This window comes from Ochotona princeps, chromosome 3 (assembly GCF_030435755.1).
Source record: "Ochotona princeps isolate mOchPri1 chromosome 3, mOchPri1.hap1, whole genome shotgun sequence".
NCBI classification, from domain to species: Eukaryota; Metazoa; Chordata; class Mammalia; order Lagomorpha; family Ochotonidae; genus Ochotona; species Ochotona princeps.
The window spans coordinates 10,439,360-10,466,470 of NC_080834.1; the positions used below are offsets into that span (position 1 = coordinate 10,439,360).

Below are 27,111 nucleotides of genomic sequence, written 5' to 3' on the forward strand. Positions count from 1 at the left end.
GCTGTATGCTTCAATGTTTTTGCAATTACTGATTGCGCTGCTATGAACATAGGAGTGCATGTTGGTTTCTCATAAAACAAGTGTTTTGGATATATTCCTAGGAGTGCTATTGCTGGGTCATACGGTATGTCGATTTTGAGTTGTTTGAATATTCTCCATACTGATTTCCATAGAGGATGTACCAATCTGCAGCCCCACAGCAGTGGAGTAGGGTTCCCTTTTCCCCACAACCTCGCCAACAAGTGTTGTTGGTGCTTTTATTCATGTGGGCCAGTCTTACTGGCGTTAGGTGGTACCTCATTGATGTTTTAATTTGGATTTCCCTTATTGCCAGGGAACTTGAGCATTTTTTCATATGTTTATTTGCCATTTGGGATTGTTCCTTTGTGAAATGTCTGCCCATTTCCCGTGCCCATTTCTTGAGTGGCTTGTTTATTTTGGTGTTTTGGCTGTTTTGTAGCTCTTTGTATACTCTGGAGATTAGCCCTCTATCACCTACGTAGTGTGCGAAGATCTTCTCCCATTCTGTGGGCTGCTTTTTTTACTTTGTTGATTGTTTTCTTTGCTGTGCAGAAGCTTCTTAGTTTGATGAGGTCCCATTTGTTTATTTTGGTCTCGATTTCTATTGCTTTTGGTGTCCTTCTTAGGAAGTAGGGACCTACCCCTAGATCTTGCAGAGTATTTCCAACATTTTCTTCCAAAAGTTTGAAGGTTTCTGGATGCAGGTTTAAGGATTGGATAAGAAAGCTATGGTTCATCTACTCCATGGAATACTACTCAGCTATTAAAAAAAACAAAATGCAGTTCTTTGTGGCCAAATGGGCCAAACTGGAAACCATAATGCCAAGGGAAATGAATCAATCCCAAAAGGTTAGATACCACATGTTTGCCTTAATTTAAGATGATATGATGTTAAACATAACATGTTATGTTATGGATGTTATGTCATGTTGTATATAGAAATTGAGCTGTGAATGGGGGGTCACAGAAAGTGGTTAAGAAATCGCATTTATTTTTAACATGTTGACTGCTCAATACCATGTCAATTAATTCCATAACGATGTTAATTGTTGCAGATGGTATGTTAGTGCTTTTATTTGACCGGGATGATACTCTGCTGTCTCTGCCCTCAGACCAGAGAGGGTCTACCCAATAAGTAGTTGGATTGACTGGACTATAAGATGTTGGACTCTATGCTTGGCATATACTTGCGAAGAGGGAATTTCAACTGAACTTGAACTATGGTTATGCAACAAGGTGGAGGAACCCACCATGGTGGGAGGGTGGGGGGAGAATCCCAGATTCTATGTAATTACAACACAATGTAATTAATGAATAAATTTAATAAAAAAAGAAAAGGTGCTGTGTGCGTTGCCTGGGTTCAGGTGCCAGTTCTCATTTCAGCATTAGGTTCTTGCTGATGTGCCCTTGGGAGGCGGCAGGGGAGAATGCAGGGAAATGGATTCCTGCCACCACAAGACCTAGGTTGAGCTGCAGGCTTGTGGCTTTGGCCTGGTGTCTCCCAGCACTTGGAGAACAAACCAGCAGCCAAAATATTGCTGTGTCTCTCAGCCTTTCAAAAATAGATCGATTACTTAAGTGGAAATTCTGTTGGGATCTTGAAGAATGAGTAAGAATCAGGGAATAGGAAGGTGGACTGCATGGAGTGCAGCAAGAAAGGGAAGAAGTCAGATGTAGGAGTATGTGGTAATTGGGGATGGGCCGTTGACTCGGGGTAGTGAGGGTAGAAGTTCCAGTATGGGGCTCACAGTGTAGGAGAAAGGTGTTTACATAGGTGAACAGTGTGGAGCAAACTCCATTCTGGGGCCACTGTTGTGGCACAGTGGGTGAACTAACTGCTTGTGGTGCTGATATCCCATATTGGAATGCTGGTTCAAATCCTGGCTATTTTGCTTCCAAACCAGTTTCCTACTGATGCTCCTGGGAACTTAGTGGAGGATGGGCCAATTACTTGTACCCTTGCCACTCATATGGGATTCCTGGATAGAATTCCTGGCTCCTGGCTTTAGCCTGGCCCAGCCCAAGCTGTTGGGACCATTTGGGGAGTGAGGCAGCAGATATAAGTTATTTCCCTCCATCCTACCCTCCTCTTCCTCTTCTCTCTCACTCGCCCTCCCTCTCTACTGTTCAAATAAACTGAAAGAGAGCAAGGGGAGAAGGAAGGGGGTAGGGGGAAATCCTCCTTTCTGGCAGCTGCACTGAGGCTAGAGGGGCTGCAGGCCTGCCGTGGGGTGTTCGTCCTGAGGCCTGCTGTGACCGTCGGGGGGCCGGGGGTAGGCCTGCCGTGGGGTGTTCGTCCTGAGGCCTGCTGTGACCGTCCGGGCCGGGGTAGGCCTGCCGTGGGGTGTTCGTCCTGAGGCCTGCTGTGACTGTCGGGGCCGGGGGTAGGCCTGCCGTAACAGAAATAAGAAACGTGGGCTTTAGAGACAGTTTTGAATCTCAGAAATGGCATATTACATTGTTTCAGGAGGCAGTGGAAAATCGAAATGGAGCTGAGGTGGAAACCAGCTATTCATATAGGGAATGTTGTATTCATGGGAAGGAGTTTCATCTCTTTATTCTTGAAATTTTATGTATTTATTTTTCTTTAAGATTTGGCTTATTCCGTTGAATTTGGACAATGAGATGCTGGACTCTATGCTTGGTATATGCTTGCAATGAAAGAATCTCAACTGATTTTGAACTGTGGTAATGCAGCAAGGTGGAGGAATCCACCATGGGGGGGGAGGGTTTGGGGAGGGGTGGGGAGAATCCCAGTGCATATGGGACTGTGTCACATACTGCAATGTAATTAATTAAAAAATTAAAAAAAGAAAAAAAAAGATTTGGCTTATTTTCATTGGAAAGTCAGACTTATAGAAAGAAGAGAGAGAGAAAGATTTTCTGTCTGCTGGTTCGCTCCCCAAGTGGCAGCAATAGTCAGAACTGAGCTGATCCAGAGCCAGGAGCTAGGAGCGTCTTCCGGGTCTCCCACACAGGTGCAGGGTCCCAAGACTTTGGGCCGTCCTTGACTGCTTTCCCAGGCCACAAGCAGGGAGGTGGATGGGAAGTGGGGTCATTGGGATTAGAATTGGCGCCCATATGGGATACTGGGTGTGTTCATGGCAAGGACTTTAGCTGCTAGGCTACTGTGCCAGGCCCTAAATTTTATTTTTTTAAAGATTTACTTATTTTTATTGGAAAGGAAGGCTTACAGAGAGGAGAGACAGAAAAGTTTTCATCACTGGTTCATTCCCCCAAATGGCTGCAGTGGCCAAAGCTGAGCCCACCTGAAGCTAGGAGCCAGGAGCTTCTTCTGGGTCTCCTACATGGGTGCAGGTGGCCAAGGATGTGAACTGTCTTCTGCTGCTTTGCTAAACCAGAGGATAGGAGATATCTCTGCCTTTCAAATAGACTGAAAGTAAATACCTCAACAATTTTTTTTTTGTATTTAAAAAAATGAAGTATAAGTCACATACTGTAAGATTCAGTGGTTTTCAGTGCATTTTTGTGTTAGCTTAGAAAAATAATTGTGATCTATACTATTTGATAAGCCCATGTTAAGAAGGTCTTTTGGATGCTGTGTTGTACCATTTCTTGTTTAATCTTGTCTTTTTATACGTTTGTTGTAGATTGATAATAGGTGAACATTTAAACAAAACTAGTGACGAAGCCAGAACTCTTCATCTCTTAAGAATCATCGTGTGTGTTTAGATTTTATGTATTTATTCATTAGGCTTATTTATTTTACTTGAGTTACAGAAGAGAGACGGGGGAGAGACAGAGAGACCTCAGATCTGCTGGTTTACTCCCTGAATGACAGGAGCCAGGAGCTTCTGTGTTGCCTTAATGTGTGCAGGGGTCCGAGGCCTTTGGCCAGCCTCTCTGCTTTCCCAGAGAATTGGCGGAGGGCTGGAGCAGAAGTGGAGCAGTCGGGAGTGAGCTGTGCCTGTGTGGATGCTGGAGCCACAGTTGGGGGTTAGCCTGACTGATCGTTGTGTTTTTAGTCAGGGCATTAGAGTGTTCCAAGAGTGGGCAGCCAGGAGGGGAGGCCACCGGATTTCATGTAACACAGTTCCTTAATCTGATAAGGTGCAACCTCTTTAGTCTTGCTTTTGCAACTTTTTGGAGAATTGTGCAAGTTCTGGCCCACATCTTTAAAATTCCTTCATGTACAGGAATGAGCACTCCTGTTTACGACTTAGAAACTAATTATTAGTTATTTACGTACTTTTGAGCAGAGGTAGAGCTTCCATCCCAGTGCCCACAGGGTCTGGGGCTAGGCACTGGGGCCAGAGCCAGGTGCAGGGCCCTTGCCCGTGGCTCCCATGTGGGTGTCAGGCCAGTTATGGACTGTGTTGTAGAAGATGCTTCTGTGTGGAGGTCACCTGCGCTCAACTCACGTGGTCTGGCCTGGTGCCAGCAGCTTCCAGGGAAAAGCTGTTCTCCTGTACTGAGCAAACTTTGCTTGAGAGAAAAAAAGGAGTTTGCATAGTGTTAGGACTTAAATTTATGATTGTTTTTTTCAAGAGTTAGATGTACTTCCCTGTCGCTGTTCCGCAGCGATGGACTTGGTGCACGGAGCCGATAATAACACGCGTGGACCCTGACTGATGGTCAAAAGCCGAGGTTTATTAGTAGCATCAGACTTTATACTCTGAGGGTCATATATGATAAGGGAGGAAGTGCTGAGCTTATCAACAAAACCATTAATGCTTGTTTGGAACTCCTTTTGTCTTGTATATTCCACCAGGTGTTCTCATATACATATGCAGATGATATCCAATAAGGTATACAAAAGGTAGCCATTTGGTTATTCTCCTCCAAATATTATCCAACCAACTGTAATCCTGTGCTCACTGACCTTTTAGGGTCACAATGTCCTCCTACAAATCCCCCTTCTGTGTTTTGTAAAATTAGGCCTGAATGATGTATGTAGGGGAAACATGCTCTTGGGAGAGCAGAAAAATGGGGAGAAACAATATTATTTAACCGAAAGCAGAGTGGCACAGGAACAGTGTAAAGACCAACATTGACATACATAGCAGCTGAGTTCAAACATAACATCAAAGTTCTTTACAGTTACGTCTTGCTTAGCATTAACAGTTTTAAATTGATAAAAGCTTTTCAGGGAGATTCTTAACCCAATTTAAATTTTGCAGTTTATAGAGGTTAAGCACAGTTTTGCATTTAACAGTTGAAGAATAGAAAAGTTTTAGGTAGGTAAGCAGGGAAATCCCCAACAACTTAGTGAGTGAGGAAGAATTTAACTCTACGTGGGACTCACAAGCAACCCTAATGGTTGGTGTAAGAGAGGGCTGGGAGCCAAGGCTGGAACTAGTTAAGAACTAGAGGAAGCTCCTCCTACAATCCTTTTGTCTCTGAGTGCCTCCCGGGGCTCCTGGCTTAAGTTCCCAGGTCACCAGACCCTATGAGCAGGGTACTGGGCTGCTTCAATCCCTTGTGAGAAATCCAATAGGAAAGGACTGACCTCAGAGTTCTCGGCCTCCAAGGGCACTCATCTTCCTTGTGATCTCCTTGGCAGTCGGGATACGGTTCTCGATGTCCTTGATGAGGCAGATATCCACTGCTTCTGCAGCGAAAGCACATGGGAGGCCTCCGGGGGTCTCCGGGACTAGGATAGAGGGCTCCTCTTATCCTCCTGCTCCACCCTGAGATCCCCCTTGCTCTATACACACAACCTCCTTTAAGAGCGTGTCAGAGTCGTCCTTGGATGCCACCACAAATTTCTATGGCTTTTCTAATGTCTAAGGTCATTAAAATCTATAAATAACAAGTTACACTTAAAGTCTTCCTCAAACATTCTAAGAAGGTGGAGAATTTCTCTGCACTCCTGACCTGTAGTGGAACCAGAGGAATATTAAACAAATTTAGCTTTTCAGTTCTTAGAGGCAGCTCCACTAGGGGTTCCATCTTCTCCAGGGGCAGTGTTGAGTTCAAGGGAGTTGCAGCACTTTCGAGGTCAGATTAGCCAGTTTTGAGGATCCATCAGGAAATTCTAGGGACAAGAGCATAACCTTTCCCACGGATTATTAATGTTTATCAAATGCATCATAATGTCAAGGACAGTTGCGCTTGATGCACCAATCTCTTAGGATCCCTCACGTCACCCGGTGCTGGGAGGGGTCTGGCCTCCTCCTCCTCCTCCAATGTCTCCTTGATGGCAATGGATCTTTCAGAATGAAGTCGCGAATTTGTCTTACTGCAGGCGCTTCCTCCGGTGAATGGAGTCCAGGGCTTTACATTACCAGCTGGCACCCACACAGGCTGCAGCTCAGTTTCTGGAAAAACACAAACAAACCCTCTTCCCACAGTTAGCAAGGGGTCAGGACCTCTCCACTTGTGAGTGGCTGGGTCCCTCCATCAAACCAAAGGCATCTGTGTTGGGCCTGCAAGCAGCCTCTAGTGACGCAGAGCTGGTGCTCACCAGGAGTCAAAATCTGAACAAAATTTAAGGTGAGTAAGACCAAATTAATGCATTTACAGGGGTAGCATATTCCCCCCTCTGCTTTTAAAGCAGAACTTTAATATCTTTGTGATTTTACAATCCTATTAGAAAGCTCTGGGCGTGGCTGCAGGTTGCCACAGCCCCAAGGCAACCTGCTCTTGATAAACAAACAGCAACACATGATAACAATTTGAAACAACTTTTTACAAAGGACAAAATGTTAAGACACACATGTATGCGCGCACACACACAGACACACACACACACTTTTGGAGACTTGAATATATTATTCTCAACCAAGCTTAGTAGTAGTGTTCACCAAAAACCAGTAAGCGAAACGCCATTAAATCAATAGTTTTGAACTGAGAAACTCAGACAAAAACATTGATCATGCTATGAAATCCCTCCATCAATCTAAAATTGCAAATTTCAGTCTTCCCAGCAATACAGCCATGCTAAGAATACATAATTAGCAACGCAAACTAAAATTAAACCTTCACAACTCCATGGATGTATACAACGTTTTGAGACAATAAAATTTTACTCCATTTGTTATTTGGCAATAATCTTAGTATAATCCAATAGCCTGGTCAACTGTCTCCACAAAACGGGAGATAGATCCGTTGGCATTCTTGAGGCCTCGTAAGAATACCAAGGGAATCCCTAGGATTTGAAACCTTTGAATTCTTAAATGCTTTTTTAAGAATAGCTAAAAATATCTGAAACAAGATTTGTTGTTGACATTAGCATAACACATGATAGATTACAATTGGTTATTGATGCGAGATCATCACTCAAATATCTTTAAAACAAATACAAAACCTTGACACATTAAAGGCAGTGAGAGATTTGATAACCAGCCAAGAACACAAGAATTACATTAATACATGCAATTAATACATGCAAACACTTTGTAGACAATGAATAGCACATTAACTTATACCTTGAAATAATCAAATAGTGTTCGAGTTCAATTTTATACCAAATTATTTATGATAAAATTTCACATTTTTATTAAATGTCCCCCCAAAAAACCCTCAGGATTTACAAAAGCCTAGTATCTTCTTTGAATTCCAAGCTCCCAAAAGTTGCAATGGATATACAGATGAAGTCAGTTTGCTAAACATCTACCACAACAAAAGACCTTGAAATTGGTGATTATTGTGAAAGCTAGCCATCAAACTGAAGGCCAGCTTCCTCAGCATTATAAAATATTCCAAAAGACATGCGGTTACAACTTGGGTACATTAACAAACAAAACAGCAAACATTCACTTTATAATGATATAATGACATCACCCAAACACTCCTTAAAGCAAGAACATCGCTTTTGTTAATTTTAAACAATGAGAACGTAATGAGACAGTGAACATAAAAATTAACTTAATATAAAGACTTGTACTTAAAAATTAGTATACATGATTAAGCAATGCTGTATAGGAAAAAGTGCTATATGAATAACATGCATACACCACAACTGATTGGAATTTCAGCCTCCAGGATTTATACTTGCAGGGTGAGGAGCACAGGTGGGGCAATGAGACAGTGGCAGTTTTAAGTTTGTAGCTTTTCTGCAGATTCCCATTTTGTAAACCTGTGAATGTTTGGGACCTGGGGCTGACCCCTCCCAGAGTCTTCTGGCCACAGGCATCTGCCATCACGGTCAAATTTGGATTTACATTCTTTTTTCCAGTGTTGGCCTCTTCGGCACTTAGGACATATTCCAGGGGAGTGACTGTTAAAAGTATCCGCATGGTATTTTTGAGTTGAAGGACGCATTCCGCAATCTTTTCTAAGGTGTCCTGGCTTGCCACAATTAAAACATTTAGCCTTCATTTGTTTTTGAATAGCAAAAGTTTCAAGTGCTGCTAGGTGGGCACAGTGTTTAAATGTCCCTATGTTGCGACAGGCTTTCAGGTAACCCAGAAGATCCTCTTTTTCTTTGATAGGACGGATAACAGCCTGGCAGTCCTCATTCGCATTATCAAAGGCCAGTTGCTTTAACAACAATCTCCTAGTGCCTTCTCCCCTAACTTGTTTTTCAATGGAGTCTGTCAAACGTCTTACAAAATCAGCATAAGATTCTCTGGCTCCTTGAATGACTTTTGCATAACTGCCTGCAAATTCAGACCCAGTTTCAGTTTTCTCCCATGCCCACAATGCTACGTCTCGTATATGCATGAGCGCAGCTTGAGGTAGCTGTATCTGTTGCTCTGTAGTAACCCACTGTCCATCTCCAACCAACATATCATAAGTCAATTGTCCTCCACCAGGGAGTTGCCGACCTGATGCTCCTAAGGTTCGCAGTTTTTCCTTAGCCATATCGCTTCTCCACATTTTCCATTGTAAATATTGAGAAGGAGAAAACCCTATTTTTGCTATTACTTCAAAATCATAAGGAATCCAGTTTGCTCCCTGGCTCCAGCCATTTAAATATTCCCACACATAAGAAGAAGTAGGTCCGTAGGACACACAAGCCTTTTTAAAAGCTATGATGGCATTAACATCTAGGCTTTCATAGGTAGGTTGGTTATTTTCTTGACTAAGTATGATTGGAAAAAGCAATCGGAGTTCATGAGGTCTCCGGGGAACATCAGACATTTGGAAACGTTTTTGATCAGATTTAAGAGCAAGACGACATGGGCTGATATTTAACTGTTGTTTTATCCCAGCCTCATTTACCTCACTAGAGAAATCCTGCGGTTTAACACTGAAAATTTTCTTTTTCTTAGTTCTGATTTCATTTTCAGTCACATTATGGTAACATCTTCCAAGTTTTCTTTTCCTAATTTCCACATCTGTAGTATAAGGCCTTTCTCTTTTTGCTGCATTACAGTGGCATCTCCTCGTGGGAGGGTCTCTCACACATTCTTTCTCATCTTCATCTGTAGTATAAGCCATTTCTTTCCTAGCCACATTACGGTGGCGTCTCCCGTTAGGGAAATCTCTCACAGGCTCCTCTTTGCTGTCCTCCTCATCTGTACTATGAGGCGTTTCTTTTTTACCCATATTACAGCGTCCTTTCCTGTTAGGTGGGCCTCTTAAGGATTCCCTTTCTGTTTCTTCCTTGTCCGTACTATGAAACACTTCTTTTTTAGCTACATTTCGGGGGTGTCTCCCCTTAGAGGAATTTCTTGCAGATTCTCCTTCTAAAATTATAATAATAGCTCTAATTAAAGCCGATATAATCCAACAACTAACTTGAATATCTTCTATCCTTCCGGCCTTTTCACCATTGTTCTGAGTAAAATTCTTAAGTCCAGTTTCTAGTGTCCATTCATCTGGAGACCAAGGATTATATTCACTAACCAGCTCTAAATAAGAATGCAATTGCTGCCTAGTTATCTTCGTTCCACTTTTCACTAAAAAATTCTGCATAAGAGAGATAAAAGACTGTGCCCTACACTGGTTCTGGCCCATTATCCCACTCACCACTTTCTGTGGGGGTCTCCGCTGCACTTTCTCTTCTTCTTTCAAGTCCCTGTTCGGGCGCCAGTTGTCGCTGTCCCGCAGCGATGGACTTGGTGCACGGAGCCGATAATAACACGCGTGGACCCTGACTGATGGTCAAAAGCCGAGGTTTATTAGTAGCATCAGACTTTATACTCTGAGGGTCATATATGATAAGGGAGGAAGTGCTGAGCTTATCAACAAAACCATTAATGCTTGTTTGGAACTCCTTTTGTCTTGTATATTCCACCAGGTGTTCTCATATACATATGCAGATGATATCCAATAAGGTATACAAAAGGTAGCCATTTGGTATTCTCCTCCAAATATTATCCAACCAACTGTAATCCTGTGCTCACTGACCTTTTAGGGTCACAATGTCCTCCTACACTTCCCAAGTGGTGAGCCTTTGCTGCAGCAGGCAAGATGCCCAGGGAGGCCACCCTCTCCCAGCACAGGGCCCGGGTTGAAGTCCAGATTTGCTCGTCTCAGCTCCTTGCTTGCATGCATCTGGAGGGGCAGCAGGTCGCTGCTGTTCACACGGGAGAGCTGGTCTAACTTCTAGGCTGCTGGCTTCAGCCTGCCCCAGCCCTGGAATCTGAATACGACCTTTGACAGCCTTTCAAGTAAAAATGTTAAATAAAGAGAGGGGAAAGGAGAAGCAAACAGTTACGTTTACTTTTTAAGAACTTTTGGTTCTCAGGCAGAAAAATAGCAAACTGCTGCAACATTTTTTTTTATTGTTAAATTTTTATTATATTTTTGACAATCTTTACATAGTTAATTACAGTAAAAAGGTTCAGGGCTATAGGGAAGTGGGTAATACTATTATGTCCATATTGTTTCTTTCATGTATCTGAGGTAAAGGGGGATATTGAGGGAGAAGCCCCACCTAGTTTCCCACCCACCCCAAGTCCCGGTTGTGGGGCATGCTCTGAGATACTTGCTTAAGTGATTTTGATAGTTCACCAGTTATGAATCGCTGCCAGTCTTGCCACTCTGAGCACAATGAGGTTGTTGAAGAATCCACTGATTGACATAGTCCATCATAGAGTCTCCATTTGCCCAGTATTTTGCTGCCAACATATAGCTGAGGTGGTTGATTGACTTGTTCTGTCTTCTGTCTTTTCTTGGCTAGGGTTCTGAGTCCGGCATTTTGTTTGGGGAGCTCCCCAAAGAGACTTTGAGGTATTCCCAGACCAGATGCTTTGTGTCCTAGCAAGCACATGGCCCGGCACAGTCCATCACCACGATCAGCTGGTGGTTGCAATTGCTGGGTTGGTTCTGTTTTCAGTCCCGACTTCCACTGGAACCAATGGGTGTTGCAGTCCAGTCTGGTTCTGCCCAGCACATACTCAGCCCTCACATAAACCAGTTGCTGCAACATTTTTAAGGTTGTCACATAGTTAACTATTGCTGGAGAGAATGATGCATTCACTTGTGATTTGATAAGATGGAATAATTTGAAAGAACTGGCAGAGTTGGTAGATTTGGAGTGATGACTGATTCCTTACAATATATACCTTTAGTTTAGCATTTGCTTATCTGGTTTACAGATGTTTCATTTTAGAACTTTTAAATAATTACTCCCCTCCCCTTCCCCTCTCACCTCCCCCTCCCTCCCCTCCTGTTCCCCTCCCGTTCCGTCCTCGTCCCGTCCCGTCCCCATCCTGCCCCCTTTTCTTGAAAGAGAAAGAAAAGCAAAAATCTTCTGGTTCGTTTCCCATATGCCCACAACATCCAGGGCTGAAGCCAGGACATTGGCTGGCAAGGACCTGAGTCCCCGCTGCCTCTAGTGGTGCTAATTAACAGGAAGCCAGACAGAAGCAGAATAGCCAAGCTTCAAAGCTGTCCCTCTCCTGCGGGCGTCTGCCATGATGTGTTGCTGGCGCACCTGCCCCATGTTTTATTTTGGCCGACATCGTCTGCAGCAGCAACTGCAGTGACTGCTGGTGTGAAAACAGAGAACTTGTTTGGGGAAAATAATTTCGTAGGGAAAAAAGGTTCCTTGGTTTTTCTTCATAAAACTGAAGCACATAAATAGAGGAGCCTAATAAATAAACAGGTCTAAAAATATGTTGTGTTGTAAACTGATTCTTTTTTTTAGAAATAGGGGAACTATATTTTTAAAAATCCTTTCGGAGCTGCACATGATGAGCTAATTCTACTTGGAGTTTCACCCAAAGGTGCGAGACTTAAAACTTTTTTGGGATCAGAAGAACAAAGGATAGACTTAGACTTGGAGACAGACTTGCCAGAGAAGTGGCTGAGGGACTGGTATCTTGGCTCATGGGTTCAGCTACCACCTGCATTGCTGGCATGTAAGCACTGGTTTGAATCTCACCTGCTCACCGGATCCAGCTCCTGCTGATGCTCCTGGGAAGGCTGCGGCAGTGTCCTGAGTGGGGCCCTGCTGCCCGTGTGCGAGCCCTGGGGGAGTTCCAGGCTCCCCCAGCTTCTGCAGCCTCGGGGAGAGAACCAGTGGATGGAATCTCAGGCGCGTTCTCGCTCTCTCGCTCTCCCCCCACCCAATTGTAAAGTTTTTACATTTAAAAATAAAATAATACAAGAAAAAACTAGTGAGTTTATCCTCCCACCCTGGAATGCATGTTTTTGTAAACTGAGATGTCATGAGTTATAAAACTCCATGGATATTTTGAAAAACAAAGCAAAACCAAAAACCAGAAAATATACAAAACTTCTATGTACTCATCATCCAACTTTCATTATTACTAGTTTATGATAGAACATAAGAAAACATTTTAATTTTATCAATAATTCTTTTTTTTGGGGGGGGCTTGTTTTTTTTTAAATTATTTATTATTTAACTTCATTAATTACATTGTATTATGTGACACAGTTACATAGATACTTGGGTTCTCCCCACCCCTCCCCAAACCCTCCCACCATGGTGGATTCCTCCACCTTGTTGCATAACCACAGCTCAAGTTCAGTTGAGATTCCCCCATTGCAAGCGTATACCAAACATAGAGTCCAACATCTTATTGTCCAGTCAAGTTCAACGGCTTCTTAGGTATACCCTCTCTGGTCTGAAGACAGAGCCAGCAGAGTATCATCCCAGTCAATTGAAAGCTCCAACATACCATCAGCAAAAATTTACATCATTATGGAATTAATTGACATAGTAATGAGTAACCAATATGTTAAAGATAAATGCGAGTTCCCAGCCACCTTCTGTGACCACCTCACCTATACTTCAATTTTAGTTTATACACAACATATAACATTCAAAACATAACATGTTATACATAACATCATATCATCTTAAATTAAGGCAAACATGTGGTATTTAACCTTTTGGGATTGGCTCATTTCCCTTAGCATTATGGTTTCCAGTTTGGCCCATTTGGCCACAAAGAACTGCATTTTGTTTTTTTTAATAGCTGAGTAGTATTCCATGGAGTAGATGAACCATAGCTTTCTTATCCAATCCTCTGTTGATGGGCATTTTGGTTGCTTCCATGTTTTTGCAATTACTGATTGTGCTGCTATGAGCATAGGAGTGCATGTTGGTTTCTCATAAAACAAGTGTTCTGGATATATTCCTAGGAGTGCTATTGCTGGATCATACGGTATGTTGATTTTGAGTTGTTTGAATATTCTCCATACTGATTTCCATAGAGGCTGTACCAGCCTGCAGCCCCACCAGCAGTGGAGTAGGGATCCCTTTTCCCCACAACCTCGCCAACAAGTGTTGTTGGTGCTTTTATTCATGTGGGCCAGTCTTACTGGCGTTAGGTGGTACCTCATTGATGTTTTAATTTGGATTTCCCTTATTGCCAGGGAACTTGAGCATTTTTTCATATGTTTATTTGCCATTTGGGTTTGTTCCTTTGTGAAGTGTTTGCCCATTTCCCGTGCCCATTTCTTGAGTGGCTTGTTTGTTTTGACATTTTGGTTGTTTTGTAGCTCTTTGTATGTTCTGGAGATCAGCCCTCTATCACCTATGTCGTGTGCGAAGATCTTCTCCCATTCTGTGGGTTGCCTTTTTACTTTGTTGATTGTTTTCTTTGCTGTACAGAAGCTTCTTAGTTTGATGAGGTCCCAATTGTTTATTTTGGTCTTGATTTCTACTGCTTTTGGAGTCTTTTTTAGGAAGTGAGGGCCTACCCCTAAGTGTTCCAGTGTGTTTCCAACATTTTCTTCCAAAAGTTTGAAGGTTTCTGGATGTAGGTTTAGATCTGTTATCCATTTAGATCTGATCTTAGTGTATGGTGAGAGATGTGGATCTATTTTTTTGTTTCTGCAGGCTATTAACCAGTTGTCCCAACAGCATTTATTGACCAGACCTTCCCATTTGCCTGGATTGTCGTTTGTCTTTTTGTCAAAGATTATTTGGCTGTATCTGTGTGGGTTTCCTTCTGGTGTTTCTATTCTGCTAATAATTCTTATCTAACTGCATATACGAGCTTTGTATATCATTCTTCTCTGTGTCCTGTGTATCTGCAGTGTTTCCTGAGGGTATCGGCGGGTGTTTGAGGAGTACATGCGGGTTATTAGCCAGCGGTACCCAGACATCCGGATCGAAGGAGAGAATTACCTCCCTCAACCAATATATAGGTAAGTACATTTAAGGAACTTAAAAAAATAGTTTGATTTTTATAAGCTTTTGTGAATTGTCTAATTAGATTACCTTGGTTGTTATAATTGATAAGTTATGCTAATATTCAGACTGCACATTTATACGTGGCACATTTATTTGATCCAAATCAGCTTTTTCTATGAGAAGCAATAAGGTTATTTTACGGATGGCAGCACTTATAAACCTATGTTTTCTTACGTAGTTTTAGTGGAAATAGATCAGTGACTCCTGAAGTTTTCCAGATAACTTGTGGAATTCTGTGCTGTGCTAACTTAGTGTCTTAGAAGACCAATTCTTTAGGATTGATTGTGTGAGCTAATTTTTGATTGATTTAAAATATTATTGGAGGGGGACAGATTGGGGACAGTATGATAATGTAGCAGGCTAAGCATTTGCCTGCTGTGCTGGCATCACATGTGGGTGCTAGTTCAAGTCCTGGTTGCTATACTTTCCATTCACATCTCCACTTATGGCCTGGGAATGCAGTGGAGCCTGGTGCAAGTCACTGGGCCCTTGCCACCCATGTGGGAGATCCAGAAAAACCTCCTGGATTCCTGCTTTGCATACGCCTGGCTCCAGACATGGGTGTCCTTTAGGGAGTGAACCAGTGGATGGAGGAGCGATCTCTGTCTTCCCTGTAACTTTGCCTTTCCAACATAAATAAATAAATCTTTTTAAAAAAATGTAACGGGGTGCTGGGCTCTGCCACTGTCCATACTCACAATGTCAGGATATACTTAAATGGCAGAATGATCAGTGTTCATGAAGGACTGTGCATTGTGAAAAGAGAGGGGGAAATTGGTGGGGTGACAGGACTCGGGGGTGGGGTGGGAATCCCAGAGCCTATGGAAATTAAAAAAAAATTTTTAAATTCAAGAAGGCCAAAGATTTGTATGATTTGAAAAGAAATAGGAATATTAAACCTTTTTACTACAACTGCAGTACGTCTGTTTTCAATAATTAAGTTTGGTGTTTAGAAATCGTCTGTATGCATTTATTTGAATTATTATAGCTTCTCTTGAACTTCTTTGTTTTGACAGACACATAGCATCTTTCCTGTCAGTCTTCAAACTAGTATTAATAGGCTTAATCATTGTGGGCAAGGATCCTTTTGCTTTCCTTGGCATGCAAGCTCCTAGCATCTGGCAGTGGGGCCAGGAAAATAAGGTATGTAACTCGCTGGTAGTAATTGTAGGTTTGTTGGCTGTCAGTGAAAAAGATGTTAGTGACTTTTTAAAATTGCGTATTTGTTACTACTGACTGATGTGTGAAATAGGTGTTATCTTTGGACAAATCGCTCAGTCTCCCTGGGCTCAGGTGTCACATGTCTATGCTGAGGGTGATTGGAGCATAAAAGCTACTTATGCAGAGGCTGGGTTCGAAGTCTTTATTTACTTGATTTTTTTTTTATTATGTAGCTTAAGTCAGATCATTTTCTGCAAAACATAATATATACATAATGTATATATAATGTATGCCTTCTGTACCAAGGAATGAGGAATTACAGATTGGTTCACATTTGAAAAAGGAGTTTTCACTAATTTGTTCTTTGCAAAATCCCTTTCTCTTAAATATTAGTCTTTTCATTTTGGTTCTGGGCAGTCTGTTGGGCAGAACTGCCTGAAAGCATGAAATGCCAAAGAATCTTAGCCTCTTTTTTCTTCATCGGATCTTACTGCAACATACATTTTTTTCTAGATCACATTTGTTTTCATGTATTCTACTTAAAGTCATTGTGTTTTTGTTCCTCTTCTGGAGGGTCTTATCATTTTGTCTAATCTGGGCCTTATTTTAATTTTTATCTTGGATGGGATTGCTTTGGCTTCCCTTTAAGAAGTGTTGTCTTTTGGAGTTATCTGCCTGGTCTTTAAGTTTTAGAATGGAAGGCTTTAGCAGACTCCTGCATAGCTGTGGTTTTTTTTCCCTTATGGAACCAGCTGTTTCCAACATCAGACAGGACAGCATGAGCATGTGCTGCAGGATTCTCTTTAGTTGAAGTGTCTCTGTGGTTGCCAACAATGTTGATCTGCAGAGAGTTAAAAACTGGAAGTTGTGTACTTACGCTGTATTAATTAATTCCAAATTATTGTTTGTGCATTTTACTTCTATATATGTAGATGTATGTGCTACTGACTTAATTTAGCAGATTATATTTGAAAGCTGTAGCTTTCGAGGTGGCTAAGTGCGTGATGGTCCCATAAAAGTAGTCTTGGCTTTCCAAGTACTGGAAACCCTTATGATATAGCTCCGTCTCATCCGACTGGCCTGGGGGAGATGATTGTCCTCATCCCCTGTGCAGATCTGTGTTACTTTTTGGAAATGGTTTGCTATGAATGACATTCTCACTATATTCTACCTTTAATCCAAGTAAATTTGTAAATTAAGCCTTTTGTCCAACTAGGGGCTTCTTAGGGAGAGTAAAGATTCGCCTTGAGAAAATGAATGAATGGACTTTAATGTGCTTTCTTGCTGCTTCTTTGGCTTAAAGTGATTTGTTTGAAACATAAACAGGTTATATTGAACACATGGAGTTGCTGACTGTTGCGTCACTAGTCCTTTGTGAATTCGTATTAAATGGTGTTTAGAGAATTACCTAGTGAATAGATTTCCTGCAGTGTAGTGTGTGTGTGTGTGTATGTCTATCTTTGTCCCCCTCTCTGTCTTTCAAATAAATTAGGAAAAATATTTTTTTGTGTGTGCTGAACTAGCTAATCTTGCCGTTTAGTTTCATTTTCTGTAACTTTTTTCTTCAGTATATATACAGCTGTGAATTAATACTGCATTTTTCTTGCTGTGAGTGTATTATCTGGGCATATGGAACAGTAATGACCTATATAAAAGCTGTAAGGTAGTCTAGGAAAGAGAATTTGCCAAATAAATAATGCGATTGTAGATTGAAAAGATTACTGTGTCTGTGATGGTGTTTTGACTTCAAAATGACTTTGCCTCTTGTGCTTAATTGTTATTTTCTTTTAGGTCTATGCATGTATGATGGTTTTCTTCTTGAGCAACATGATTGAGAACCAGTGCATGTCAACAGGTGCATTTGAAATAACTTTAAACGGTAGGTTTGAATAGTTGGCATTTTGTGAAACTTTTTTTTTAATTTATTTTTATTGGAAAGTCAGATACACAGAGAGGAGGAGAAACAGAGTGGAAGATCTTCCATCCGCTGATTCACTCCCTAAGTGGCCACAACAGCCAGAGCTCAGCTGATCCAAAGCCAGGAGCCAGGAGCCAGGAGCCAGAAGCTTCTTCCAGGTCTCCCACATGGGTGCAGGGTCCCAAGGCTTTGAGCTGTCCTCTAATGCCCTCCCAGGCTGCAAGCAGGGAGCTGGATGGGAAGTAGGGCCGTTGGGACTAGAACCAGTACCCATGTGGGATCCCGGTGCACAAGGTGAGGACTTTAGCTGCTAGGCCATCTCACTGGACCCAGTTTGTACATCTTTAAATGGTTGAAATAATCTGTTAGGACACATAGAATATTTTAGTCTCTGCATATGTAGTTGAAATTTTCAGCTTAATCAATGAAAAATTCATGAAAATGTATCTAAATTCCTGTATAATATCCTTGACAAACTCTTGATTTGTAAAGCCTAAAATATTTACTGGCTTTTAAGAAAATGCATTTTATTTTTTTAATTTAAAAGGTAGGTTTCAGAGAGAGAGAGAGAAGCAAAGGCTGAAAGAGATCATCATCTACTGATTGTCTCCCCGATGGCCTGATGACTGGAGCTGGGCCGGGCTGAAGGCGGGAGCTGGGTGGGGCTTATTTGCAGTCCCTCGTGTGGGTGTCGGGCCCCAGGGTTTGGGTCGTTCTCCTCCGCCTTTCCCAGAAGCTGGATGGGAGGTGCAGCAGTTGGACAGAACCTGCACCCAAATGGGATGCCAGCATTTGAAGGCAAAGGATTAGCAAGTTGAGCCCCCCTGTCTGTTTTTTTTAAGTAAGATTTTATTTGAAAAGAACCTGACTTATTTGTTTATGAATTGAATATCCCTGAGTGAAACCATGTATCTTCCCTAGCCAAAAAAAGTATTTGTTTTTTTGCTCCTATACAGTCTATTGATCCCAAACTAGTCTTTCGTACAGCTCTAGTCTCCGTTTTACCACTCCTCTTGTATATTTCAGTTTACTTACTTTTTTAAATAATAAATTTATTTTGTTTTTGATGATGTTTACATAGTTAAGAAGGATGCATGCCCATGTGGACCACTGATCGGAGTAGGGAGGGTCAAGGGATGGGGGAAAGCAGATGAGACACCTATTTCCAGTCTACTCTTTTCTTCCTGTGTCTGGGGAAAGAGGGGAGAGAAGAGGGGAGGGCCACCTCCAGCAGCCCAGCTGCATCAGTGCCCAGGAATGGAGGAAGGGTCCCTGCTGTGGAGCATATTCCGGGAGCACTGCTTTAGTGGTTTTGATAGTTCTGAGATGCTGTTGACTTAGCTGCTCCAAGGTTGAGGAAATCCTCCCAAGGTCCATTTGCTGACATAGTCCACCTCAGTCTCCACTCGCCCAGATACTCTGTCAAAGCTTGGCCAGGAGAGCTGTCCAATTTGTTCTGCCCTCCTTGGTACTGGTTGTCCTCTGCAGGCCTCAGTGAACTGGTTGTCGTGTCCCCCATGTGCATCTGGGCATGCTGTCAGCTGCACGGGCTTCAGCACCTGAGGAGGCCCAGTTCTGACACTTGCACTCCACGGTCAGACCACAGAACCTGTGGTGTTCCCCATGTTGGAGTTCTGAGTCCAGTGATCTAGTTGGGGGTTCCCCAAAGAAACCTCACCAGAGGTGACCCCAGACCTGGTTCCTGTGGGTGCCACAGCCGTTGTGGGGTGTGGCTTAGTCCATCACCCACATCAGTTGCACATGCACTGGTGGTTTCAGTTGCGAGGTCAGTTCTATCCCCAGCCCCATCTCTTATGCAAATCAATGGATGCTGCAGCCCTGCCCAGCCCACTGTGCCACACACACAGCCCTCACATACACTGGTAAGTACAGCCTGGGCAAAGTGACCCCATCATTCCCCACCAGGCCCACTCCCAGCCCTGGTTCCCGTGCATTCTCGTATGTGCAGCTGGCTGGTCCAGTCCGTCTCATTCAGCTCCCATACCTATCAATGGGTGTTGGAGCCTAGTTCAGCCTGACCAACTATCCTGTCCCCACTAACCACTCATATTCATGCTGGTGAGTGCCACTGCCTGTCCAGCCAGGTCTGCCTCAACTCCTGGTTACCATGCTCATATCCTGGGAACTGTAGCCCGTCAGAGGTATGCTCACGATTTCCCTACTAGAGTCATTCCCAGCCCCGGATCTTGTACTATGGCCTAGTCTGACAGGACTTGTTTCCAGTCCCAGCACCTGATAGCTGATCCCGCAGCAAAGGGAACCAGTTTGTCCTTACTCTTGCTCATGCATGTGCCCGTGGATATGGTGGCTTATCCCATCCTGGCTCTCCCCCTAACCCAGCTCACATGCAGGCCATGGGTTTTATAGCCCTGCCCAGCCTAATCTGCCCCTAGTGCCAGCTCTCTCGCTCACCAGCAGGAGCAGTAGCCCACCAAGGGAGTCCTTGTAGCCCCACTACTGAGTTCACTGCCCTCTCACCCTGGGCTCCTGCCCTGGTCTTACTTGTGCTGGTGGATGCTGTGTTCGAGTCTGGCAAGGATGTCTCCCCTTGGCATTCACTGGCAAGGTGCTACAACCTGGCTCGACCTGACCTGCCCACAGTCCCAGCTCATGCTGGTGGATGCTACAGCTTAGCCGAGCCTGGACTGCCACCAGTCCCAGCCCTAATGTGAACTGGCTGCTGTTGTAGCCCAATTCGGCCTGTCTTGCATCCGTCCTGGTTCTTAAATCTGTCAGTGCGTGTTATAAATTAGCCCAGGCTGGCCCGCCCCCAGACCTGATCCACACGTATGCCAACAGGTTACTGTAACCTGGCCTGGTCTGGGCTGCTTTCAGCTTGGTTCTTGTACTCACCTGCAGGGACTGCATCCTGCAGAGGAGTTCCCCCAAGGTCCTCCATCAAGTCACCTCCCAGTGGCAGATCTTATGTACACTGGCGGGTTCTTGGCACACTATGACTTGGCCCACCTCCTGTGTTGGCAGGTATAACAGTCTTGCCTGACCAGCCCACACCCATTCTGAGTCTTACTGTTGGGTGCTACAGCCCATTCCCACCCCTAGACCCAGCTCTTGCGTAGTTCAGTGTGTATTGGGACCTAACCCATCCTGTCCTAAACCTACCCTGGCTCTTGTGAGCTCTAGTAGATCCTGGAGCCTAACATATAACATAGTCTGGCACACCCCAGGTCTAGTCCGCACCCATGCTGAGGGATGCTGTAGCCAGTTTAGCCCAGTTCGTCGGCCCTCATTCCAGTTCTTGTGGTGACTAGTGGGAACTGCATCCCAGTAGGTATGTCCCCTTGGCTCCCTGACCAGGCCTGCTCCTAGCCACAGATTTTGCATATGCTGTTGGTTGCTCTCATCCAACCAGCAAGTCCATCCTCTGTCTTGGCCTTTGACATCGGATACTGCAGCCTGACCTGGCCTGGCCTGCTCCCTAGTCCCAACTCTTACTGGTGTGAGACAGCCCAGCCCTGCCCAGTCTGTCTCCAATCCCTGGCTTTCATGAAAACTGGTAGGTATGATAGCCTAGCCCTGCACAGCATGCGCCTTATCCTGAATCCTATGCATGCCAGTGGTTATGGTTTGGCCTCCCCTCCCCGTCTGCCCCCAGAGCCAAGCCACACACCTGCTGACAAGTGAGGCATATGCCTGCCAGCGGGAGGTGCCACCTGCCAGGGGAGTTCCACAAGTTCCCCTTATCAGTCCCACTCCCAGGCTCAGATCTGGGTGCCAGTAGGTTTTTATGCCATTACCCAGCACAGTCTGTCCCTGACCCAGTTGGCCTTTGTGTGTACTGGTTCATGTGTGGCTTGGCCCACTCCACACCCAATTCTTGGTGCGCCTGTGGGTGCTACAGCCTGGACCAGCCTGGCATGTTCCCAGTCACAGTACTCATGAATGTTGGTGAATTCCACGGTCATGTCTAGCATGGCCCATCATCACTCCCAGCCCTTGAGCAAAGCAGCTGATATGGTAGTTCCAAAGGGGTGAGCCCACAAATCCCCCACAAAACCAGCTGCCAGACCTGATTCTGTTGCATGCTGGTTAGTGTCATGGCCCAGCATGACATGGTCCTTCCTCTATGTCGGCACTCACCGGTGGGGACTGTGGTCAAGCCCTGCCAGAAGACTCCCAGCCATTGCTTTCGTGTGTGCCAGCAGCTGGTGGTGCCGGTACGTGGTTGGTACCAACAAGGCCAGCACAGGTTTACCACGTGGCTAGGTGTATTGGTTTGGTCCTGAGAGGTCCTCCAGTTTTCCTCCAGCACACCACCCTGTCTCAGCCCCCTCATTTTCCTGCAAGTGTAGTAGCGTAGTTGGTGAGGTCCCCAAAAAGTCACCCCTCACCTGTCACATTTCCCCTCAGCAGTCTGCCCTGCCATACAGACCCAGGCCTCCTTCCCTGGACAACCCACAGCCTCCATGCCCACAAGTGAGCAGATCTTCATGTCCAGTCCTGTGCTGTGTTGTGCCACCCTGGGACCCTGCCGGGAACCCACACACACTTGGGTTTCCAGACCCTGTCTGCTGGCGTGATGGTGTCTGACCCCACATATCTTAAACAAACAAAAAAGGAAACAAAGAATAGGCGACTACGCTGGCACACTGGTATAGTTAACACAAGTTTGGTGTTAATCAGGCCCAGAATGCCCACCAGCTTTTAGCTGCTTTTTCAGTGTAACACTTTGTTAGGTGCAATGCAACCTTGGCGGTTGCCTACATCTGGGGTCACTGACTTTCATTGTTAATATACCAAGCTCCTTTGCAGCCTTTATACCTCTGTTTACTGTGCCTCAAAAGATTTTCTACTTCCATGAAACCTTCCTTGATAATCTGCCTTTTACATTTCAATTTAAATGAACCTACTCTGACTAGCCAGCAGTGAAGCGTGTGTACTGGAGCACTCCACAGGTTCATGAACGTGCAGTCAAACACAGGCTTAGAGACATATTTTGCAGTGTCAGGTAAGACACTGATAGCTCCTGAGCCTGACTTCTGTTAGTGCAGGTCCTGGGACACAGTGTGATGTCCCAGTGATATGATTTGGAGAGTCCACCAATAGGTGGGAAATCTCTGTTTCTGTACCTTGTAAATTAAGCAAACAAGATGAACTGTGCCACGATGTATCAGGTTAAGCCTCTGCCTGCAGTACCGGCATCCTATATGGGTGTTAGCTCATCCTGGCTGCCCCATTTCCAATCTAATTCCCCACTAATGGCTTCAGAAGGCAGCAACAGATAGCCCAAATGCTTGAGCCTCTGGACAAAGGGAAGGGCTCAGAAGATCCTGGCTTCCAGCTGGCCCATCTCAGCCATTGTGACCATCTCGGGAGTGAAGCAGGGGCGGAAGCTCTTTCTGTTACTCCACCTCTCTCTCTCTAGCTCTGCCTTTCAAATAAAAACACATCCCTTAAAAGAAAGCAAAAACAGGAAGCATCTATTTTGGTACAAAAAAATCTTGAAATCTGTTCACTGGTTTTTTTTTTTTTTTTTTTTAAAGATTTTATTCATTTTATTACAGCCAGATATATACAGAGGAGAGACAGAGAGGAAGATCTTCCATCCGATGATTCACTCCCCAAGTGAGCCACAACGGGCCGGTGCGCGCCGATCCGAAGCCGGGAACCAGGAACCTCTTCCGGGTCTCCCACGCGGGTGCAGTGTCCCAATGCATTGGGCCGTCCTCGACTGCTTTCCCAGGCCACAAGCAGGGAGCTGGATGGGAAGTGGAGCTGCCGGGATTAGAACCGGCGCCCATATGGGATCCCGGGGCTTTCAAGGCGAGGACTTTAGCCGCTAGGCCACGCCGCCGGGTCCTGTTCACTGGTTTTTTTTAAAGATTTGTTTTTATTGGAAGGACAGATTTACAGAGACAGAAAGATCTTCCATCTTGCAGCTACTGTGCTGGGTCTGCACTGTTTGTTCTTAATACACATTTTTCATTGTTTTTAAAAACCTCTTCTATGCGCCTCTGATTTGACTATAAGCACATTTTGTTTTTAATTCTTTGTACACGGGTGTAGTTCTAGCCAGTTCTTTTTGCATTTCCCATACAAGAATGTAAGTTAAGAGCAAATGGCATGAGCCCGGTGCTTTAGCCTAGTGGCTAACATCCCAGGATCCCATATGGGCGATGGTTCTAATCCTGGCTGCTCACTTCCCTTCCAGCTCCCTGCTTATGGCTTGGGAAAGCAGTCGAGGATGGCCCAAAGCCTTGGGACCTTGTACCTGTGTGGGAGACCTGGAAGAAGTTCCTGGCTTCAGATTGGCTCAGTTCTGGCCATTGTAGCCACTTGGGGAGTGAACAGTGGATGGAAGATCTGTCTCTCCTTCACTCTGTAACTCTGCCTTTTCAGTAAAAACAAATCTTAAAAAAAAAAAAAGCAAGTAGATTTTTGTTTGTAGCTTTTTGCTCTGTTGTGTCACTAGTTATGTCCATATCCAGTCAGACAGATATTTGTGGACTAGATGTCTGCTGATGGTATTATTAATTTTGGGACGCGGTTGCCCTTTGTTTTTACAGGTGTGCCTGTGTGGTCTAAACTGGAATCTGGTCACCTTCCATCCATGCAACAGCTGGTTCAAATTCTCGACAATGAAATGAAACTCAACGTGCACATGGATTCAATCCCGCACCATCGATCATAGCCCCGCCCACAGCACTGGAAACTCTTTTGTAAGTAGGTTAAAGATACAAGTGACCGTCTGTATTTCTGTTTATTTCTCATCGTGCACCCACATACCAGTAATGAAAATATCTTTTGTTGCTTCAGTTTCCGGCTCCATTTAAATGAATGATCTGTGCATTAGTAATTTGTGTTTCAAGAGAGTTTGGACCTGCCAAAAATAAAGTTGTGTTGATGATTTTATCTTCAATAATTATTTGGTGTGTAACTTTATTTTCTCCCTTTATTCTGAACAGCTCATGACCAGGGTTTGTATAGTGTGCTGGGGTGTTTTAAGTGTATTCTCTCTTTATCTTCAAATAATTGGTTCCTAAGAACATCTAAATTCTTTTAATATGCTCAAGGTAGAGATTTTTAAGCTAATCTTTGACAGTGGAGAATATTGATTAACTGAAGAGTTCTTATCTTTTGATCAATGAATTGACTTTCTGAGTTTTTGTGAGAGTGAGTTTTACAAAAAAAATTATGTTTTCTATGTGTTTTTCAGACATTAAGGGATTTTGCAAGAGCAGCGTGACTGACACTATGAAGGCCTGTACTGAAGACAGCAAGCTGTTAGTACAGACCAGATGCTTTTTGCGCAGGCTCGTTGTACCTCTTGGGAAACCTCGATGCAAGAGAGTTTTTCAGTGCTAGCACATTTTGGAATTCTGCACATTTCATGGAGTGCAATAATACTGTATAGTTTTCTCCCCCTCTTAAATTCATCTAGTTAATAGTGTTTTTTTTTTTTTTAATGTAAACATTGCTTATAACTTTCTTAGCCATATTTGAAACAGAAAATTGAGTTAAATTTGGCTTATTTTCAAAGATACCTGTTACATCGGTTGTGCTTTTGTATGAATTTTTTTTTATGGTTTGAAAAAAATCAGTCTGTTTGGGAATGTAGCTGAAGTTCCCAAGAGTTCAACTAGGCATCTGTGATTTGGCCATTCGAATTTATGTAGTTTTCAAAATACTGCAAATTGTGAACAATGCTTACTATACAAAGCTATAGGGGGAAATCTAATATCCAGAGTACTCTGTCAATTTGTGCGTGTGTGTGTGTGTGTGTGTGTGTTTGCCAGAGAACTACCATAATACCAACTGCTTTTTAAGCCCTATTATGTAGTTCAAGTGTCTTGCCTTGACCAGTCTAATGAGTTGATTAACTGGGCCTTTCTACTTAACTAAATTAAAAACTAAGCAGATGTCAGTTAAATAAAAAAGTTTGAATTTGTTGCTCAGTATACCTGTTAACAGTGAATTTAACAGTCGTCTCTCCAAATTTTTGTTTTTCACTATCAGATAATTTCATAAGGCACATGCTTGAGGTACACTCCCCATTTTTAGGATAGTTGAAATTCACTCAGTTGAATCTTTGCAACATTGATATTAATTGAATGGGAATCAGTTCTCTGATAGTTTGTCTAATATTTTAGAACTGTAGTTGAGGAATATAATTGGAAAAAAATTTAATATTGTTCTACAGTTCTGTAATGGCAGTTTAAACAAAGTTAAACTGATGGACTGTAAGAATAACTTAGCAGAAATAAGTCCATAGTGTGGAAAAATAATAATATTGCATCAGTACAACATACAACTCTGAAATTGGAATACAGTGGTAAAGCCAGTGGTCAGCGTAGGTGTGTTAGAAGTAAAGGGATTTAAGGAAACATGAGGTCATTCAGCCTTGGTTTCGTGTAATACAGCTGTTTTTGAGATCTATTTTGAGGATGTTTTAATGATTCTTGGAAAGTGGAGTTAAAAGTAAGTTTATTTTGATGTAAAAAATGAAATCTATACATATGAAGAATATTAAAAATTAATGAAAATGCATATTATGGAAAAGCTATGCACAGATTATTATTTTTTTTTGCACCAGAATAAACATCTTTAATTCTGTTTTCCATGAACTTATTGAAACAGCTTTTGGACTTACATGTTATAACACCTAATTTACCGTGCTGGAAGTTTGTCTGCTAGCTCACGCCACAAAATTGATTAAGGGTTATCCTTTTGTTAATAACTTAGTCATCTATTAACAGTATCGACTTCTTGATGTAGTGATAGAAAGTATTACAATTAAAGGTCAAATTTTCTTAGAGATTATTATTAGTTGTAATCCCATTTTTATCTCTGAGAAAGCTTAAAAAGATCTTTGTTAGACACTCCAAACTCCTTATCTCCTGTAAGTTGAAATGTCTTGTTGCATGTTTCCAGGGCTCTGTCTGCAGCTGACATTCCGCTAGTGACACAGTTAACTTCATGGTATGCAGACATTCGAAACTCGGGCTTTGAATGTCCTACGACCTGAAAGGTCAAACTATGAAGAACCTAAGATTCCAATACAACTTTCTCCATGTTTGCCTTAGGTTGAATGGCGTGTCTTTTGAAGAATAGCTTTAAGTGACTTAGACACTGCTAAAATTCAGCTATTTTGTTGTCACCCTTTGCTTTTATGTTTAGCCATATTTAAATCTAGACCTTAAGTGAAGAAAGTCTAGTGGGAGACATGAATAAAAAATGTTAAACTATGGAAAGTAAGCTATTTATAATGTAGTTTTATTATATTCCTAACATTTTAAATGTATTGCTTATAAATTGATAAAACATTTGAATTTATATTCCTAACGATTTAATTTGTTGCTTATAAATTGGTATAACTGTATGGTTTCTACATGTATGTGCACTAGTGTATTAATTAGAAGTCCACAGAACATGCCAGCAGGTTGGCTAATGTTATTGGACTTTTTAGTATATTGCCCGTTATGGAAGAAATTGTTCATCATGTTAATAA

The 27,111-nt window shown here is 43.1% G+C and overlaps 1 protein-coding gene across 1 annotated transcript in view; it reads left to right on the top strand.

The window, feature by feature from the left end:
* The window catches only part of SELENOT (selenoprotein T), a 35,731-nt gene extending 10,502 nt beyond the window's left edge, over positions 1-25,229 (top strand). The window contains exons 2-6 of the mRNA XM_012930518.2: positions 14,389-14,499; positions 15,562-15,688; positions 17,498-17,585; positions 24,170-24,322; positions 24,820-25,229. Of these exons, the coding sequence (XP_012785972.1) occupies positions 14,389-14,499; positions 15,562-15,688; positions 17,498-17,585; positions 24,170-24,294 (451 nt within the window). The 3' untranslated portion in view covers positions 24,295-24,322; positions 24,820-25,229. The remainder of the gene's footprint in view (positions 1-14,388; positions 14,500-15,561; positions 15,689-17,497; positions 17,586-24,169; positions 24,323-24,819) is intronic.
* Positions 25,230-27,111: the final 1,882 nt, after the last annotated feature.